We start from the raw sequence: 18,793 nt of genomic DNA, 5'->3' as shown, positions 1-18,793 counted from the left end.
AGCGCGGGGGCCGGCCCGGGCCGCCCGCCTGCTCCCTCCCTCCTTCCCCGGGCGGCGGGGGGTGCCGCGGCTGCCCGGTGATGGCTGACAGCCGCCGCGGCCGGCTGAAGTACGCGCTCCGGCCCCTTTTAAAGAGGGTGGAATGGTTTCCGTGCCTCGTAAAACGCAGTTCACCGGCGGGGGCGGGGGGGTGTTTGTTTATTTTTTTACTCTGCCGCGTTGCTCTGCACGCTGACTGAGTGTACGGGCCGTGATTTAAGCTTGTTTCTCACCCGTCCCCCTCGACATCCTTTTAGTAAGGGAAGAACAGACCGCTGCCTTTTTAGTACTTTTTTTGCGTATATAAAAGACACTTAACTGGCGGGGTGGGTGGCAAATCATCGTCACCCGCTTCCCACTTCAGCAGCCTGCCGCCCCTGAGGTGCGAAGGCGTCGGAGCGCAGCGGCCGGAGGCAGGACTTCCCCGGCGAGGCCCTGGGACGAGCCCGCCGTGCGCCAGGTCCGGGTGCTGGGAGGTCGCTCCGTCTCGGGAGGGACCCTTGGCGCAGCGTCCCACTCGCCGGTTCCCTGGAGCGTGCTGCCGTGCCGGCCAAGGGGCTGGGGCTCTGCTCGGGCCCACCGGGCTGTCGGCGTGCGCGGTGCGTCGAGGCAAAGGTGAATTTTTTTCCCGGCTGGTTAAGGTCCTCAGCGAACTGCTGAGGAGTTAAGCAAAGTGCAGTAAGAGGCTGTCTTGGTGCTTTGGTTACTTGAAGTCCTTTCTGGAAAGTTGACCTTGTCGATTATTCTTAGTGGGCTACGGGAGGTGAGCGATGCTCTCTGATTTGTGCATCTCTGCTCAGAGAACAAGCACTTCGGTGGTGTTACAGTGGCTAGTGAAACTTCAGGGTGAACTAGGAAGGATACTGGATTGGTTTCATACTCCTTTAGCTGTGTTGTGGTCTGTACACTTTCATGAACTTCTTTGTATTTGACTGCCTCTTTCTTCAGTAAAATGGAACTAAGCTGTCCACATCTTGGGGATTGTTGTGCAGCTTACTTTATTATCTGTCATGTGCTGCAACATCTTCCAGGTCAGTTTGAGAAGCAAAACATACTCGGTTTGTAAGACAACAGGCCAAAAAGCTTAGCTTAAAGACCCCGAGAGGACAGATTTGCACAATAAAGTTGAGCTGTGTAGAGGGATGGGATGATGTTTCTCATTCCCTTTTGTAAGAAGGGAACCACCCAGAGGGAGTGGAAGGGTTGATAGGCAGGGCAAAGTAAACGGGCTTTGCAACAAGTCATAGACGTTTCTGCTCAAGACCTTTATTGGAGACTGGTTTCTGAATTACAGGATACTGTTTGTTGGAAGTAAATACTAACTGAAGTGAATAAATCGTTGGTACTTTCATAAACAGTGAGTCAGAATGTACATTCTGTAACCAGTATTTCTCATAAATAAGCCACGTATCTCAGGAAAAATGAAAACCAGCATGCGCATTGTGTCGATAAGCTCAGGGAACTGAAGAACAGGATGGTCTTGAAATGGAACAGAGCGTTCCAAGAAATGATTAATGTAGTGAACATCTTCAGATGTCTCTCTACTGACAGATATTGACCATCTGATGTCATGCTGCTGATCAGTATTTCTGTAGCAAAACCAGGAGCATACTGTGAAGAAAATACAATTTGGAAACATTAAGCGTACTTGTAGCTTTGTGGTTTAGCAATTGAGAATGAAAAGCTGTTCTGTAGCTCATTTCCTGGTGACCTTTGGATACATCTATAATTATAGTTAAGAGGATACTTCAGGATGCCTGTGCTAACCCATCGTGAAGCAGAAGTGATGCATCGTCTTATGTGTGGGCACGGTTCCTCACTCTAGGTGCAGGGAGCCCTGGGAGTTCTGTATGCTGAAATTTTTTTGGAAATGTTTTGGTGCTGGACACTTCTCTGCTAATACCTGACAAATTGCAGGAGTAGAAGTGAGGGGTTTCTTTACTTGGAATTTTAAATCTGCAGTGCTTACTTTAAAATTAAACAGCTTTTCTCAAATAAATGCATAATTGTCCCTGAATAACCCTGTATAAACAAATCTAGTTATGGAAATAAGCTTAAGATGTTAAGGGTTGAGATGGAAGGGAAAGAAAAGAAAGTTCCTATATGCAGCAACCCATGAATTTCAGGGAAGAGAGAAAAAGAGCAAGATGAGTGGATAAGGGATAACCCATCTGAAATTACTCCCAAAACAGCATGATTCTTTCTCTTCAGTAGCATACAATTGCTTCTGCCTTGATTTCTTAAATAGGCTTGGTTTCTAGCAGAATGCCATCCCTGCTGTACTCAAAGTTGAGCAGTGTTTCTGATAATCAGCGCAAAACATCAGGTACTCTAAAACCTACTTGTTTGCTACTACCTTTAGAAATTTATTGATCAGGAGCAAATAACAACTGGCTTACACTTGCCCTATTCCACAGAAGGAGAAAAAGCGTTATCTATTAAATTTTACATTCCTTTAACCTTTTTTCGTGCAGTGATGCTCAGTACTTTTACGTACAGGTTGCCAAGCACGCCGTTCAGTTTAAAACCCCCACCGAACCGTTGACAGTCCTCTTGGGAAGAAGATGTTGTCATCTGCTACGGGCACAGTCCGGAGGATGCAGGACCTCTTTCCTTTGACACATGGAGAGCAAGCAGGTGTTGCTGGCCGTTCTGCTTTGTTAAGCCTCTCGGTTATGACTGTGCCACGGTGCTCTAGCGAATTCCTCTGCTCTTCAGTGCTAATGCAGTGAGTGTGCAGCTGATGATTCCCACTACCTTTTGTCAGCTCCCAGAGAGCAAAGAAGAAGTTGTGTGAGAATGCACCCAAACTCTCGATTACCCTTTTTCTGGTTGGTTGCTTTATTTCTGGGCAGGGTTTTGTGTGTGTGAGCATGCGTGCAGCTGAAACTGTGCTGAACAGCATGCTTTCTGTATTCCAGAAGTTGCACGATCTGCATGCACGCAGAACCGAAACCCTGCACTTAGATGTTTTTCTTCTAGTTCTGAACTTGTTTGTGAGACACTCATGCAGTGCTTGTCTTGGATATGTACTTAATCAAAGTATAAAGAGATACTAGGAGGAATGACTAGGGCGCAGCAGCTTTACATTAAAAAGATTTTATGAAGGAACTGCAAATGGTTCAGGGGAGGGAGTGTGGACGCTACGTCCAACCATGTTAGCAGGGCCATTGTGGTAGATGTCCCTTTCTTGTGCTGCTGGATCTGCTTCAACCATTTGACATAGGCTGAGAAATTATGAGTTTTAAAAGTGTTTTTTACAACAGGAGATTTATCTCAGGAGGCTCTTTAGTGCATGGTTTGTGTGGAGGAACTGAATGCCTGAGCTTAATTTCTGAGCCATGTGCCGACAAGAAGGTGTCATATCAGTAACTGCTAGAGTGTTGAGCAGCAACTTTTCAATTGTTTTTTAAAATATCTGTGGAACACCCTGTCATGGTTTAACCCCAGCCAGCAACTAAGCACCACGCAGCCAGTCACTCGCTCCCCGCCCATCCAGTGGGATGGGGGAGAAAATCGGGAAAAAGAAGCAAAACCCGTGGTTTGAGATAAGAACGGTTTAATAGAACAGAAAAGAAGAAACTAATAATGATAACACTAATAAAATGACAACAGCAATAACAAAAGGATTGGAATGTACAAATGATGCGCAGGGCAATTGCTCACCACCTGCCGACCGACACCCAGCTAGTCCCTGAGCGGCGATTCCCCACCCCCACTGCCCAGTTCTTATACTGGATGGGACGTCCCATGGTATGGAATACCCCGTTGGCCAGTTTGGGTCAGGTGCCCCGGCTGTGTCCTGTGCCAACTTCTTGTGCCCCTCCAGCTTTCTCGCTGGCTGGGCGTGAGAAGCTGAAAAAACCTTGACTTAGTCTAAACATTACTTAGCAACAACTGAAAACATCAGTGTTATCAACATTCTTCACATACTGAACTCAAAACAGGACCATACCAGCTACTAGGAAGACAGTTAACTCTATCCCAGCTGAAACTAGGACACACCCCATAAAATTTTGAGAAGATAATTAGGTTATAAGACCAGCACCAGAAAGCTAGTGACTGTCTGGATTAAACTTCCCAGACTGGCCCGTTTGACTTCTTTGTTGGAATTCTTGTTGTAAGTAGTTGGACTTTGTAGCTGTGATTGAACTATATACAGGGCCAGTCAAGCCAAATACATACGTAACTGTGTCATTCCTTTTCACAGTCTCTGACCTGGGGTGCTGGAGCCTGGTTTGCAGCAGTGGTGAATCTCCACTGCTGGTGTTAATGGGAGCTGTGCTTTGGGCGTATGAAATACAATATATGTTGTACAGACAGGCCTTTTTGAAAATCTCATGAGGTAATGAAATCTGTGTCCAGAGCAGTTTCTTCATCGTTCAAACCATGAGTGGTAGAATAAGTCCTAGGTCCATACGTAGAGCAATGGAAAAAAAGCAGAATGTTGAATAGCAGCCGACTAAGTGTGTGCTGTCCATTCCTTGCACTGAATAATGTGGGGAGCTTGTAGGAATTGTGCCTCTGAAGACTGTGAAATGTACATTGATTGGGTGTTGATTAAACATTGCACAGACGGCATCAATTTTGTCACTTCCTAGGTTTTGAAGGCTTCTCTTGCAGTTGGAAACAGCGTGTATGCAGGCAGCAAAAATAGCAGGTTAAGATAGCAGGCGGATACCTGCTGATAGAAGTGATTGAAGTGCCTGTTTCCTTGGAAAGAACTGAAGTGTGCACTGTATATGTATTTGTATGTATTTTGCCTTGTTAGATAGGAAAAGATTTTAACAGACTGCTACAGAAGACCATACAAAAGATAAATGTTGATAACGGTATCAGTAGAGACAGTGTTTAGTAGGTACATCACTGTCAAGGAGAAAGAGCAGTGTTTATACTTCATGGCTATTAAGAGTATTATTTTTAATCTCCATTCTTTCATTTTTTCCTTTTAATTTTACTTCACTAGCAGAAAAAAAATTGTACTACTGAGTTCTAGTAATTAACTTTCTAGTAGGAAAATGTCATTTCTTTGGAAGATTAGTGAGGTTTTTTAAGGTTCAGAAAATACTGTAAAAGGAGTTACATGGACTTTGCTGTAAAATGGATTTGGTTTTCCTTCCTCTTTGTGGTTGTCTCAGGTTGTACTCTTCATACAGGCAACTTTACTAAAAGCATCAATTTAACAGATTGGACAAACTGAAATAAATCATTATGTGCCTATAGTGGAAATCTGTTGGCTTTATGCATGAGTTCAAATTTGGGATGCAGAAGTCTTTGCCAGCTATCCTTCTCTTTATTTTTATTCCTTTTTTTTTTTTAATCGATTTAATACATATAATCCCTTCTAATTGTTGTATCTTGAGTGTCCTGAGTAGTTACAGAATCGGACTCCTCTTTGCTTTCTCTCCTTTTGGTTAATATTCTTTGAACTTGAGCCACTTTACAGCATCAAAGAGGTGAGAGTATGGAAGGCACGACTAGCTCAACTTTGCTTATTTTGTCTTAAGTCTTTGCATCAGGTACGTAGAAGTCACCATGGAGAGAATTACGACATGAAGCAGACTGTTTCCTCTGCCTGACGCTCTGCTTTGCTTTGAGTGCCGAGCTGTGGCAGCACACAGACACACAGCATAGCCAGTTGTAATGTAAAAGTGATAGCGTGACAGCAGCGAACCTCCTTGTGAGCTGTACCAGGGTTCTGGTGGCTGTGAAACAGCTCTTGGTACTCCGTGTGGCAGATTGAGCGAGCCCAGGTACGCTGTGAGGTGGATTCATGCCATGAAGCGTTAGAGGATGATGCTGGCTTGAAGTATTGCAGCTCTCCTTCAGCCACTTTGTGAAATTACAGCCCTGTCATTTCGTATCCTGGCACAGTTTAATCCAAACAAAGACTGCAGTACCTCCAGTGTCAGCGGAAGGAATGATAAACTTAATAAATCATTAGCTTCAGAGGCTTGCTCCACTGCAGGCCGTTGCTGTCTGCCTTCCCTTCTTTCTCTTACTTTCCAAAAAGAGCATTGCAGGCTCCTCTGTGCAGTTGAATAGCACATGCTCCAAATACCAAACACGGTCTTTGCAACACATGTGAACTCTCTTCTCTGATGAGGGTAGGGCTGCTGGCCTTCAGAGAGGCAACTCCTCTCAGCATGCTATGTAGCACTACATGCAGGTGCTGAACTTTTGAATTCATGATTGAGCATCTGGCTCTTGAATTGCTGAACCTTCTCCCTTCAGAATGACATTAGCTCGCATTTTTCCAAGGGAATGGCTTAACTGTCTTTTGCCCTCAGCATGCAAGTTGCTGATACTTGTTGTTCTTCTCTTGACAGGCTGCTGATACCCTTGCTGTGAGGCAGAAGAGAAGGATCTATGATATCACCAATGTTTTGGAGGGGATTGATCTCATTGAGAAGAAGTCAAAAAACAGCATTCAGTGGAAGTAAGCTATGTCAATTCTGCAAATTTTCACATGCTCAAGAGCAATAAAAATTGCCTCTTTCCACTTCTGACTAGATATGACACCATAAAATTAACATTACGCTCATCGATGAGCAATACGACATTTTAGAATTACGGTAAAGTTGCAAATGAGCTTTACTTGTCTTCCCTTTAACTTGCATCTTTGATACATAAAATTAAGTTTAAAGCATACAGGAGAGAAACTTGCAGAAAACTTGTAGTGCTACTTTATAACTAGCACTTGTAGTTGAAAATTTACTCTAGATGAATCTGGAGGGGTATTGGGACACAGTGTCTTCACCCAGCTACACTCCTGTTGTCCATGCCTATTTTCTGTTGGGTCACTGAAGGTGGAAGCTCAAGCTGAGTTAGAGGGGAAGGAGGAAGGGCCTGCAAACCACCTCCAATGCAGAAAAAACCTACATTCCAAAATAAAATAAATTTTAGTAGAGGGGAATTCTAAATTTGATCTGAAGTTAAGAATTTTCATTTTTCTGTTAAAACATTCTTGGGAGGGTAAACGCTCATTTCCTTCATATTGAATATTAGTAGATTTTCAAGTTGAAATTATCTTTGCGTGTTTGCTTTAGATTTTCACTTGTGGTTTCATGAACCCTTATGCCTTTTTAAGAGGAGTAGGTGCTGGCTGCAATACGAAAGAAGTCATAGACAGGCTGAGGTATCTGGAAGCTGAAATTGAAGATCTAGAGCTTAAAGAAAAAGAATTGGATCAGCAGAAACTGTGGCTTCAGCAAAGTATCAAGAATGTCATGGATGATTCTACAAACCACCAATATCCTTTTAAATTAATTGTGTGCATCTTGGAATTAGAATTAAAGCAACAGTTAAAAGTGTAGGTAACAGATAAAGCATAATGTAGTCCATTTTATCCAGAAGCGTGGAAAGGCAAATATTTTTTCTGGTTTTGGTTCAAAAAGAAAGAAAATACAAGTCTTATTTACATGACTTTTTAACTTCTGTGACTGTATGATTGGTAACCTGAAAATAATTTAGCACATGTGTATATATATACACACACATATATATATGGCAGTAATTTTAAAGTCCATAGTATAATCCTGGTGTCTTATTTTAAATTAATTGTATTGCTTTCCAACACTTGAACATATACTTTCTTACCAGTGCTTTACATCAGTCTTTTTTTGTGTTGCTTCCTTTTCTTGAAAAGATTAATCTATCGCCCAAAGATAAATTGAGTTGACAAAGTCCTGAAGCTTGTTGGGTTTGAAACTGGAAAAAAATCCTGTGTGTAAATACCCCATGAGCAGAGGGTTCCAGCTACACTGCTTGTAACCATGTGTTTAGCTGTCTTGCAAGATATTGAGCAAATAGACACCTGGGATTGGGAGCAGGAAAGTTCCCTTCTTATCTATAGCACCAGTGATAAGTACTTAAAAATTACTTGAGTTGCTCTACAGAAACTGTTCTTGTAAAATGGATTTTGTAGCAAAGGAGATTGAAGTTAGATGTTAGGAGAAATTGTCCTTTGGGAGAGCTAGCACTGGAATTGACTCCCCCGGGGAGATGGTGGAATATCCATCACTGGAGGTTTTCCGGGGAGGGGAGTCAAATGTCTGTCTGGAATGTCTTAACAGTTGATCCTACCTTGAGGCAGGGGAATGGGATGGCACATGAACTCTCAAGTCCCCTCTGGCAATTTTTTTGAGTGATTCTGGGAAGTCCTGATACTTACTTGAGTCCTACAGTGTCAAGTTAGTGAGGTAAATGGTATTCTTCAAAACAAGATTTTACATGTTGTCCTTTTTTAGAAGACTCTCTGCTCATTCAAGCTACACAACCTTTTTCTTTTTGTATTTTCTTCACAGATACAGATTTTTTTTCTCCTTTAAAAAACAGAACTCTGCTATTGTTAACTAGCCATTCTGAAAGCCAAAAATCATGCCTTGATTACACCTCTGAGTAACAGCAATAAGTTTATAGTTTAGGCTCAGTTTGGATGAACTTCTTTTAAAGGGCAACAAATACCAGTTTCATGTTGCTTTAAGAAAAATGTTCCTTGACATAAATTACGTTTTCATATGTCACCCATGAAGATATCTGCAACTGCTTCAATGGTAAGTTGCTGCTAGGCTGTATTTCTTCCAGTGAGGGATTTCCTGATCTTCCACTTGAAAACTAACTTGCTAATTATCCTGCTTTTTCCCTGCAAGTATTTTGAATTTAGAAGTATTTTGAATTTAGAAGTATTTTGAATTTAGAAGTATTTTGAATTTAGAAGTATTCAGTAGTGATCAGTACTAAGCAATAGTGATCAGTACTAAGTAGATGCCTCTCATAATGTTCATCACTAGCAAGTTCTGGCATTTTCTAGTTGTAGTCACAGATTGTGTAAAACGGAAGCTTAGCTGCTTTTGGAGTACTGGGTTTTGATGTCTTTTTCTGTATTCATACTTTGCAGCAGCTTGCCTTAGGCTGTTAATGGCACCAGGGACAGGACATGTTGGTCCAACCCACCAGAAAGATGAGGCAGGTCGAAATTTCATAACATTTTCTGGTGGCAGCTGTGGCCACAGGGAGCTCCTGATGATGCTGTATATAAATGGAGCCAGCTAAAGTTCAAAGATGTGGCATTGCTGCTAAATCAAAAAGATTCCTTTTGTACAGGAGGTTTGAAGAAATTGCCAAAAATTGCAGATAGTATCATAGAATCATTTAGGTTGGAAAAGACCTTCAAGATCATCGAGTCCAACCATCAACCGTGCCCACTAAACCGTGTTCTGAAGTGCCTTGTGTACGTGCTTTTTGAATACCTCCAGGGATCATGACCCCACCAGTTCCCTGGGCAGCCTGTTCCAATGTCTGACAACCCTTTCGGTAAAGAATTTTTTCCTAATATCCAATCTAAACCTCCCCTGGCAAACCTTGAGGCCATTTCCTCTCATCCTATCACTTGTTACTTGATAGAAGAGACCAATACCCACCTGGCTACAACCCCCCTTCAGGTAGTTGTAGAGAGCGATAAGGTCTCCCCTCAGCCTCCTCTTCTCTAGGCTAAACAACCCCAGTTCCCTCAGCCGCTCCTCATAAGACTTGTGCTCCAGGCCCCTCACCAACTTGGTTGCCCTTCTCTGGACATGCTCCAGCACCTCCATGTCTTTCCTGTAGTGAGGGGCCCAAAACTGAACACAGTACTCGAGGTGCGGCCTCACCAGTGCCCAGTACAGGGGGACAATCACCTCCCTCCTCCTGCTGGCCGCACTATTTCTGATACAAGACAGGATGCCGTTGGCCTTCTTGGCCACCTGGGCACACTGCTGGCTCATATTCAGCTGGCTGCCAACCAGCACCTCCAGGTCTTTTTTGGCCGGGCAGCTTTCCAGCCACTCTTCCCCAAGCCTGTAGCGCTGCATGGGGTTGTTGTGATCCAAGTGCAGGACCTGGCACTTGGCCTTGTTGAACCTCATACGATTGGCCTCAGCCCATCGATCCAGCCTGTCCAGATCCCTCTGTAGAGCCTTCCTACCCTCGAGCAGATCAGCCCTCCCTCCCAACTTGGTGTCATCTGCAAACTTGCTGAGGGTGCACTCAATCCCCTCGTCCAGATCATTCATAAAGATATTAAACAGAACTGGCCCCAATACTGATCCCTGGGGAACACCACTTGTGACCCACCGCCAACTGGATTTCCCCCCATTCACCACAACCCTCTGGGCTCGTCCATCCAGCCAGTTTTTCACCCAGCGAAGAGTACACTCATCCAAGCCATGAGCTGCCAGCTTCTCAAGGAGTATGCCGAGAGAGACAGTGTCAAAGGCCTTACTGAAGTCCAGATAGACAACATCCACAGCCTTCCCCTCACCACTAGGCAGGTCACCTGGCCATAGAAGGAGATCAGGTTGGTCAAGCAGGACCTGCCTTTCATAAACGCATGCTGACTGGGCCTGATCCCCTGGTTGTCCTGCAAAGAAGTTACTTCCCTTGACATTCTCTCCTGATCCTGGGGTACCCAAGGGAAGAATTGTTCAGCCTCCAGCTAGGCTCAGAACCATCTCTTCCTTGCTACAAGGAAGGTTGGGTTTGGTTTTGCATAAAAATGCAAGATTAGACAACTACTGTGGAGTTCAACAAAACTAAGCTGTTACTGAAGAGTTAGTCATTACAAAATGTGGAGGCATCTAGTATGCCAGTCACATAGTAAATACTTCATCTAAGTGTCTCTTAGGAGGAGAGAAGGAAAAGCATTATTCCAAGTTATGGACAGAGGGGAAATGATGTGCAGGTAGGCGAGTGACCTGCAGTGTAAGGCAGGTTGTGCCAGTGCTGCTGATGTAATTGTGATCTCTCGACTTTAAACAATACGTTTTAGTGTCCATAGTAAGCTACAGGTGAGTTTGATAGTCAGTTGTTACATCCTAGTTGTATGTGCTGCAGAAACTGTAAGGTTAGAAGTGCTGGCACTGAAGACGATCATTAATACCTTTTCTTCCTTCTGTTAAATCTTTCTGTACTGCCACCATTCTTCAAAGCCATAAAGTGAGCTGGACCGGAGAGCTGTTTTAGCTGAAAAAGAAACTAATTAATTTTTTCACCTCACGTTAAGTATACAGCTAGGAGATCTGGGGACAGTAACAAACAGGTAAAGGAAGTAGTAAATCTGGTATCGCTATGAGAAAAGATTCTTGCAGCTATGGTCTTAAGTATTGGAATTCTGTGGTTTATATTATGCTATATACTTGAATCTTAGAGGAACTCTGCAAGTCCCACCACAAGTTTATTTATGCTAGAATTATGCAGTATTTTAAGTGGCCTTAGAGAATTACCATATCTCATTTGAGTGGATACCTTGCAAGACTTAAGAAAAATATGCACACTTAACAGTTTCTTAAAAATTGCTATTTAACCAGGAGACACACTTCTAGCAATTCAAGCACCTTGTGGTACACAGTTAGAAGTACCTATACCCGAAATGGTATGTACTGGTTTCTTGTTTACCTAAATGTTCTAGAGGGACAGTGGAAAAGAAGAGCTACATTAGAGCGAAGGGTTTATCTCTTATCTGTGTGCAAGAGGGGAAAGAAATAAAAATTAAGATGGTTTCAGTTCAGAAAAGAGAGGCTGGGTGGGGAAAAAGTGGGGTTTGTACACCTAGATAGACTAATGGTAACTCTGTCTTCTATTAAAAACAAGATATAGTAGTGGGTTTCTTTGCCCTCTCTTCTTCTCTCATGCTTTTAAATGTTGCAACTTTCCAAATTAGGCATAATTGTCATGAATTCCCTTTAGAACTTATTAGCAGTGACTTTTATGTTTCACATTTCTCTGTTGTATTGTTAAAACAGATCTCTTACAAAAAAGCCCTTTAGATTTAGTTGCAGGTTTCATTTAGATTTAGTTTATGTTTAGTCTCATGGTACTAGACTGGATAGAGAAACAGACTGCAATCTTGCTTTAGCCAAAAGGCTTAAATGGGCAAGATTAAAGCAGGAGGCCAAATTACTTACCTCTGTCCCTCTTTGATTTTTTTTTTTTTGTTGCAGTGCTCTGTTTTAAATAGGGTTTACATAGTTGGGAGAGAGCATTGTATGAAGCATGATAGCCACTATGCTTGTAGAAGGCTGAAATTCACCTAAGAAGTTTCACAAGCTATTTTTAGTGAGGCTAAGCACAGTCTAATATCGTAAGAGCATCCAAAGCTAGAACCATGAAGCTGATCAGTGGTACTATGTTTATCCGTCTCTGCTGAAATCAGTTCAGGCAATGGTAAGGTTCTCTGTGGGACCAACGTTAGCAGCTGTGATACTGGGGTGGGGTTTTTGGCTTTTTGTCAAAGACAGCTGATCTTAGTCTTCATCACCAAGTTCAAATTGGATGTTTTTGTTTTGGTTCCCCTTCTCCGAGGCTCCTTTCCCACTCTTCTCATCCTCATTTTTTCTAGAACATACTTGCTGAAAACCTGTTTGCTAAATTAGCCACTGCAGAGTCAGCGATCTCACTGAGACTGTGCTAGGGGAAGTTAGTCCTAGCTGTATTGCTTAAGTAACTTGCCAAAAGAAGGCCTGGCAAATCAGCTGAGAAATTGTTTCTACTGACTCATGATCCTGTGCTCACTCACTCTGGATGAGATATCCAACTGTTTTAGGATGCTTGGTCCCAACCAAGATCATTCTGAAGCTCCATTTAAAAGGAAGAGATATAAATGTACAGAAATCATTATTTATCGTTGTTATTGATAAGATGTAGCCCTGCTATAATTCTCATGTAACTTGAATTCAAGATTTAGTTAAGCACTTCAAAGAATTGTATATTTGTGTCCTCTGTAACTGTGTTCTGGTCAGGTAAATACATTACAGGTTTGTAATCTGGTTTGGGTTTGGTTTTTTTATTAGATCACACATATTAGTTTTAAATTTTTTTTTTCCTGAGTATGATTTTTTAAGTTTGTGCCAATTCTTAGCTCTTCCTAGCAATCTAACTAGAAGAGCGCTGTATTTATCTTCTGCATCAGTTTGAGAATTCTGTTCAAACATCTTCATTATTTTCTGTGGGAAATAAGGCTATGCAGTTACTGTTATGTTTTGTAAAGTTCCAAGTTCTCAAGGAACGGTAACTTTCAAAATATACCACCTTCACAGGGACAGAATGGACAGAAGAAATACCAGATCAATCTTAAAAGTAGTTCAGGACCTATCCATGTGCTGCTTATAAATAAAGAATCAAGCTCCTCCAAGCCCATGGTGTTTCCAGTTCCTCCGCCCGATGACCTTGCACAGCCCCCATCTCAGCCTGCAGCTCCAGCGACTCCTCTTAAACCTGCTACAGCTCCTCAAAATCCACCAGAACATGATCTGAACCAAGGACAAGAGTTACCACAAACATCAGTTGCGGACACGCCATCAGGTGGGTCCAGGGTTTTTCTTACCTCAGATGGGTGGGGGAGGTAGGGAACTGGAGGGAAAGAAGAAACTGTTAGAAAAGGTGGTAGATAAAGGAAAGATCAAGAATTTGCATAGCGTAGCATCTGTCTGTTAAGAAACTATCCCAAGGGCTTACCAACAGCTCTCAAGAGGTTAGAGAGAACCCTCTTCTTCTGTCTGGTGAAACACATTCTTCCCTTGTAGCTTATCATCTTATACCAAACAGGTTTTGGATGTGATCCTGTTAATTATTCTGAGGTGCTTCTCCAGAAATGCAGTATGGAATGAAATTGCCAACGTCTAACGGAGGACATGATTTGAACATGTACTTTTTAATGAGACAGATAATACAGGCACCAGTTCCAGGTTTTGTGCCACAAGGTCACTTACCTTCTTCCACATAGCCACAATGAGAGCTGCCTGAATATCAGGTTGGGGTTTTTTTCGTAATAATAGTAGGGTAATAGGAAAAGATTTTAGAAAATGCTGTCATTGTTACAGACTGCATTTCTGAGGGTCCTGATTAAATAGTGCCTGTGACTTTGGAAGGGGGAGACTCCTCTCACCTCATCCCAGACACTGGCCACGTTCTCAAAAGACAAAGTCGGGTGCAGGCGTTTTGTGTTGCCTTTTACTGTAACAGACGTTTTAATATGCCTTTCGTGTCTTTGTAGACGGCAGTGTGCAGCAGAACAGTACAACCCCAGCAGCTCCTTACTCCAGCCTTCCAGAGTCAGTGTTGTACCCCAGCCTTTCAGGAGATGTCACCCAAGCTACAGCTAGCTCAAATGACTACCAGGGTTTGCTGCCCCTGGATGTTAACTGTATTCTCAAGCCAAACTCATTTGACATAGCAAAGATGGAAGAGCCCACAGGTAGGAAGCAGTAGTTACTGTTTAAATGTTTTTATTAGTTGCCTGAGCCCTTCTTTGTGACCAAGTTACTGATCAGTTACACAGAGGAAATGACAGGCCTCTGTTTATCTCCTAATGAAGCCACTGAGCCAGCTCTGAGTAGCAAACTCATTTTGAGCAAAATACCTTTCTCTGCCACCAAATAAGCTTCATATTGTACATGGCTCTAGGGTTATAAGGGATCAGTGGGAGAAATGTATCAGGAAAAACTGAGGGATACAAAGATGAATATATTTTACGTATACATGGCGTGCTATCTCCACAGCTCCTACACTGCACGAGCCATACTGTACTTTGCAGTTCTGTTTTAATGTGAATATTGTTGCCTTTCATAAACACATGCTCTTGTCTTTCACAGGAAATATCAGTGGGGATATCATTGATGAACTCATGTCTTCTGACGGTACGTATTTAGCATCTTTTCTAATAATCACAAGTAGCAGCATGGTTTTTGTGTGAACAGCACTCTTAGTAGGTGTCTGTTAAATCTGATGCCAAGAGTCAGTATGAAACTACTTCTTTCCCCTGTACTGCCTCCTCTTATCTTTGTCATTCTTGTCTTTGCTCCCCTTTCCATTCCCTGCAACAGTTTTATTTAACAATCGAAATATGAAAGCCTTAATCCAGCAAGCACTTACATGCATGAGTAACTCACCAGTCCTTAACTCAGGAACAAAGAAAGAACAGGCTGATGACTAGAGTGCTGCCTTAAAAAAAAAAATCTGGTTTAATTCTGTTCTGCCTCAGGCTTCCTGCAGGAGCTTTGAGTAAATATTTCAGAACATATTTACATGCCTGCATGCAGACTGATACATGGCCAGCTGTGATACACTAACAGAACAGACAAATGTCACCCACTTCTGCTCTTGCACCTCGGTGGCCATGAGTGCAGAACTGAACCACAGCTAGTAAGATCGTATGCTCCCTGCCTCTCTGCTCTATCTCACTGAGGTGCAGGCAAAGAGGTGAACTCAGCTGGCATTGTTCCTCTTGCCCTGCGCTCTGTAAGCAGCCTGTACTACTATCTGCCCTCCAAGCAGACCTCAGGGCTTATCCAGAAAGAACCACGTAATTGTAAGATCCGAGGGGCATGATGGGATTATGTGAATGTGCCAGTACGCTGCTGAAATGGAAATAGTTTCCACTTTCAGAGCAGGTACAGCATGCCCAGCTCATCTGCACTAGGTTAGTGTTCCTGAGGTGCAGCATGAGGGCTGAGGCTTCTCTTCTTGCATTCCCTCCCCAAAAGATGGCTTCAAGTCCATGCTTGAAATGCAGTGCACAGAGAAACTGCTAGCCTCCACTTTTCATCTGTAAAATAGGGATAATGGTAACTTCCTTACTTAAAACGATAAATATTTGAAGGCTGATATATGCAATACTGTAACAAGATGAAGGAATATAAACGGCTTTCTGATGAAAGTTTCAAAAGGTGCTCAGGAGCTCCTTTGCTGCAGAAGGAGAATTTAAGTCCATATTCCACAGCTATCACTCCGTTTCAGCAACTTCACTTAAAATACAAAGCAAAAAATGTAGACATGTCACTTACTGCCTTAGTTTGAAGGCAATACAGGTATTCACAGTATGTATCCTAGCATGCTTGTCAGATTATCAAGACCATTTTAATTATTAAGACTAACCCTGATAGTGGTGATGACAAACATACTGAATTATGAGATAGGGCTGATATTCCAAAAGTGTTTTAATTTAAACTAAACTATTCCTGCTTTACAGTTTTTCCTCTCTTACGACTCTCTCCTACTCCCGGAGATGACTACAACTTTAACCTGGATGATAATGAAGGAGTCTGTGATCTCTTTGATGTGCAGATACTAAATTATTAGATATTGTGTCAACCAGACTACTTATCTACCTCTAACTATAACATTCTAGACTTCTTCATAACCTAAGTATTTGAATAATGAATGTATAACTTCTTAGTTCACTGACTCTGGGAGTATATTTCCTTTTGCTTCCTTTAACTACTTCACAAAACAAATTCAACAACTAGAAAAAAGGGCTTTTATCAAAAATTCTGGCAAGTTTTTTCACCTGAGTGCCCTCTGTGTAATCCAGTTATTTGGAATTTTCTTTACTAAGAAAAGTGAAAATGCTTTATAGCCTTTTGATCATTTTTTAAAAAATGATTAGGCTTCTTGCTCACAGTTAACAGCATTTTCTTTGAAGCTTTACTGCCAAGAAGCTTTCTGTATTTTTTTTTAACCTTTCAATCAATTTTGAAGCTTTCACTGCCAAGCTGAAAAGTGAAGGATATCAACTTGACTTATGCTAAATTGTTTCAGTGAACCAATTTTGTGAAGTGCCTTCTGTTTTAGCACTTTAAGTTTCTCACACTGACTTCTGACATTCCACTTTCCTAGATGATAGGAAAGGTCTGTTTGTAGTTTGTATTAAAGTGTGCCAATACTTGTATATTAACAAGATTTTTTTTAATAAAATTGTACAAACAAAGCCATCAGTATTTGTGATCTTCATTTCTTGCAATCCCTTCATTGTCCATTATGCATTACAACTGAGATAACAGGCTTGTGGCAGCATCCACATTTGCGGGTTCCTCTTCCAGATTTGTGGAAACCTGAAAAAAAAGGACTTTCAGTTTAAAGTAGAAAGCAATTTCTTTTTAGTCTTCTTGGAAGAAAAACACTAATAAATACTTGTTGTCTAGAAGATTAGTTTGTCTTTACATATTTAATTTAGGCTAATTTTGCAGTCATCATTCAATAATTTGGGGGATTACAGGATTCACTAAACTTGACAGATAAGCAGCCGATACTTTATTCTGCAGGAGAAAGACAAAGCATCATGCCAGTAACGTAACATACATGACCAAACGGAAATAGGCTCAGCTTTTAGTTCGCAGGCGCTCTTGACAGCACTTTTGCAGTTTTGGAGAAAATACTATTACAGCCTGAGGGACTCAACATTATGTCATGTATAGCCCTACTAGCAGAGGACCAGTGGTATAGTCCGAATTCCTGGCTGTCTGCAATAACAAACTAGCAGGGACAGGGCTGCTGGCACCAACTGCCTTGAAACCCTTGCTCGGCCTCATCCTGTGCTGGCAGCGCTGTCATCTACGTTTCATTTTTCCCTCAGCCTCTCCTTAAGGCATTTCACACTCATGTTGTTGCTCCCAGCCATACAGAAACTTGATCACCCCAGGCACAGTAAATAACACTCAACCCATGTCCACTTCTCCCAACTCCCTCTACTTCCCCCAACAGCCAGGATGGATTCATCTGTACCTCATCCTGGCCCACTGCTTTCTCTCTCCCCCAAACCACATCCAGAGGACCAGAAAGAGTCAGCATAAAGAGTTTATACAGAGGAACTCGTCAGAAATTAAGTTCTGTGAATTATTTCTTGTGCAAGGCTGCACGTAGCCCTGTTTAAGAGACTAGATGAAGGAAGACAAGTGAAACACTGTCTTGAACCTTAAGTGCTACAGAAGAGGTCTAGTACAGAAATTGCAGTTTCAGGTGTTAGTAGATCTGGTGAGGGAATAGGAAGGCTTGGGGATTGGAACAGAAAGAGGCAGAGCTGTTTAGTTCAAAGCACTATCAGGTTCTTCAGGTAGGGAATGGCAAGGTTCATCCTTACTTTGTGTCTATCCATCCATGTTGAGACATAAGTCTCAAATCAAGCGGCTGCAGCTGGAATTAACTTTAAGTAAAGAAATTAAAAAACAGCTACAACATAATTTTAAAATACGTTTTTGGAGCATGCTCCAGCTTGGCTGCCCACCCTCTTCTCTTTTTACTTTAGTAGTTATATAGCACTTGAATATTCAACATTACAACACAACTGAAATTAATAAAGCTGGTTTTATAGCTTTAAAGCAACCGCATGAATTGTCTGCAGTCTTAGAGCCAGAATATAATGCTTTGAACATGTGTAGTCCTTTCATTTCCCTCCTCAGATTTTTACAAAGAGAAATTACCTTATGACTCTTCTGAGGTTCTGCTGTAGTGCCTTTTGATAGATGCTGTACTTCTTTCTGAACTTCAGCAAATGCTTTATTTATTGTGCTAACTTTCTCAGCATTTTTAATGTTTATCTGGGAGAAAAGAAAAAACACACATTGGTATTTTTAACAGAAATTCCAATGGCATGTGGAATTGCACCATTTTTGTACACACAGCCAGCATTATGTGCATATTAGTAAGTTTATCTGTTAATTATATCATCTAGTCATGTACTACTGATGTTCTAATAAATTGAAAATTATGAAAGCAGTTAAACTTGCTCTATTGGAAAGGGAACCCATAGTGATCCAGAAACAGAACACAGAGAAAGCAAAAGCTAGGCTGTAGACAGGCCCTGCTATACTGCCCTCAGCTCCTCTTAGCTGGAGTCAAGTTCCAGGAAGGGTTCCTTCCTTCATTTGTGTAGTGGGTTGACCCTGGCTGAGCACCAGGTGCCCACCAAAGCTGCTCTATCACTCCCCCTCCTCAGCTGGATGGG

The 18,793-nt window shown here is 42.1% G+C and overlaps 2 protein-coding genes across 2 annotated transcripts in view; one reads left to right on the top strand and one right to left on the bottom strand.

Annotated features, from left to right (window-relative positions):
* Window positions 1–16,780, top strand: part of E2F5 (E2F transcription factor 5, p130-binding) — a 17,473-nt gene extending 693 nt beyond the window's left edge. The window contains exons 3-11 of the mRNA XM_010575919.1: window positions 350–499; window positions 6,369–6,478; window positions 7,130–7,291; window positions 8,551–8,594; window positions 11,385–11,449; window positions 13,113–13,377; window positions 14,069–14,269; window positions 14,667–14,711; window positions 16,043–16,780. Of these exons, the coding sequence (XP_010574221.1) occupies window positions 350–499; window positions 6,369–6,478; window positions 7,130–7,291; window positions 8,551–8,594; window positions 11,385–11,449; window positions 13,113–13,377; window positions 14,069–14,269; window positions 14,667–14,711; window positions 16,043–16,152 (1,152 nt within the window). The 3' untranslated portion in view covers window positions 16,153–16,780. The remainder of the gene's footprint in view (window positions 1–349; window positions 500–6,368; window positions 6,479–7,129; window positions 7,292–8,550; window positions 8,595–11,384; window positions 11,450–13,112; window positions 13,378–14,068; window positions 14,270–14,666; window positions 14,712–16,042) is intronic.
* Window positions 16,186–18,793, bottom strand: part of LOC104836991 (chromosome unknown open reading frame, human C8orf59) — a 7,093-nt gene continuing 4,485 nt past the window's right edge. Inside the window, exons 2-3 of the mRNA XM_010575833.1 lie at window positions 18,270–18,386; window positions 16,186–16,904 (exon numbers count right to left, since the gene is read on the bottom strand). Of these exons, the coding sequence (XP_010574135.1) occupies window positions 16,836–16,904; window positions 18,270–18,386 (186 nt within the window). The 3' untranslated portion in view covers window positions 16,186–16,835. The remainder of the gene's footprint in view (window positions 16,905–18,269; window positions 18,387–18,793) is intronic.

The sequence above is a fragment of the Haliaeetus leucocephalus genome, unplaced genomic scaffold (genome assembly GCF_000737465.1).
Source record: "Haliaeetus leucocephalus isolate CR32 unplaced genomic scaffold, Haliaeetus_leucocephalus-4.0 Scaffold506, whole genome shotgun sequence".
In the NCBI taxonomy this organism is placed as follows: Eukaryota; Metazoa; Chordata; class Aves; order Accipitriformes; family Accipitridae; genus Haliaeetus; species Haliaeetus leucocephalus.
The sequence above is the reverse complement of the archived record's forward strand: the minus strand, read 5'-3'. Positions and strand labels throughout refer to the sequence as shown.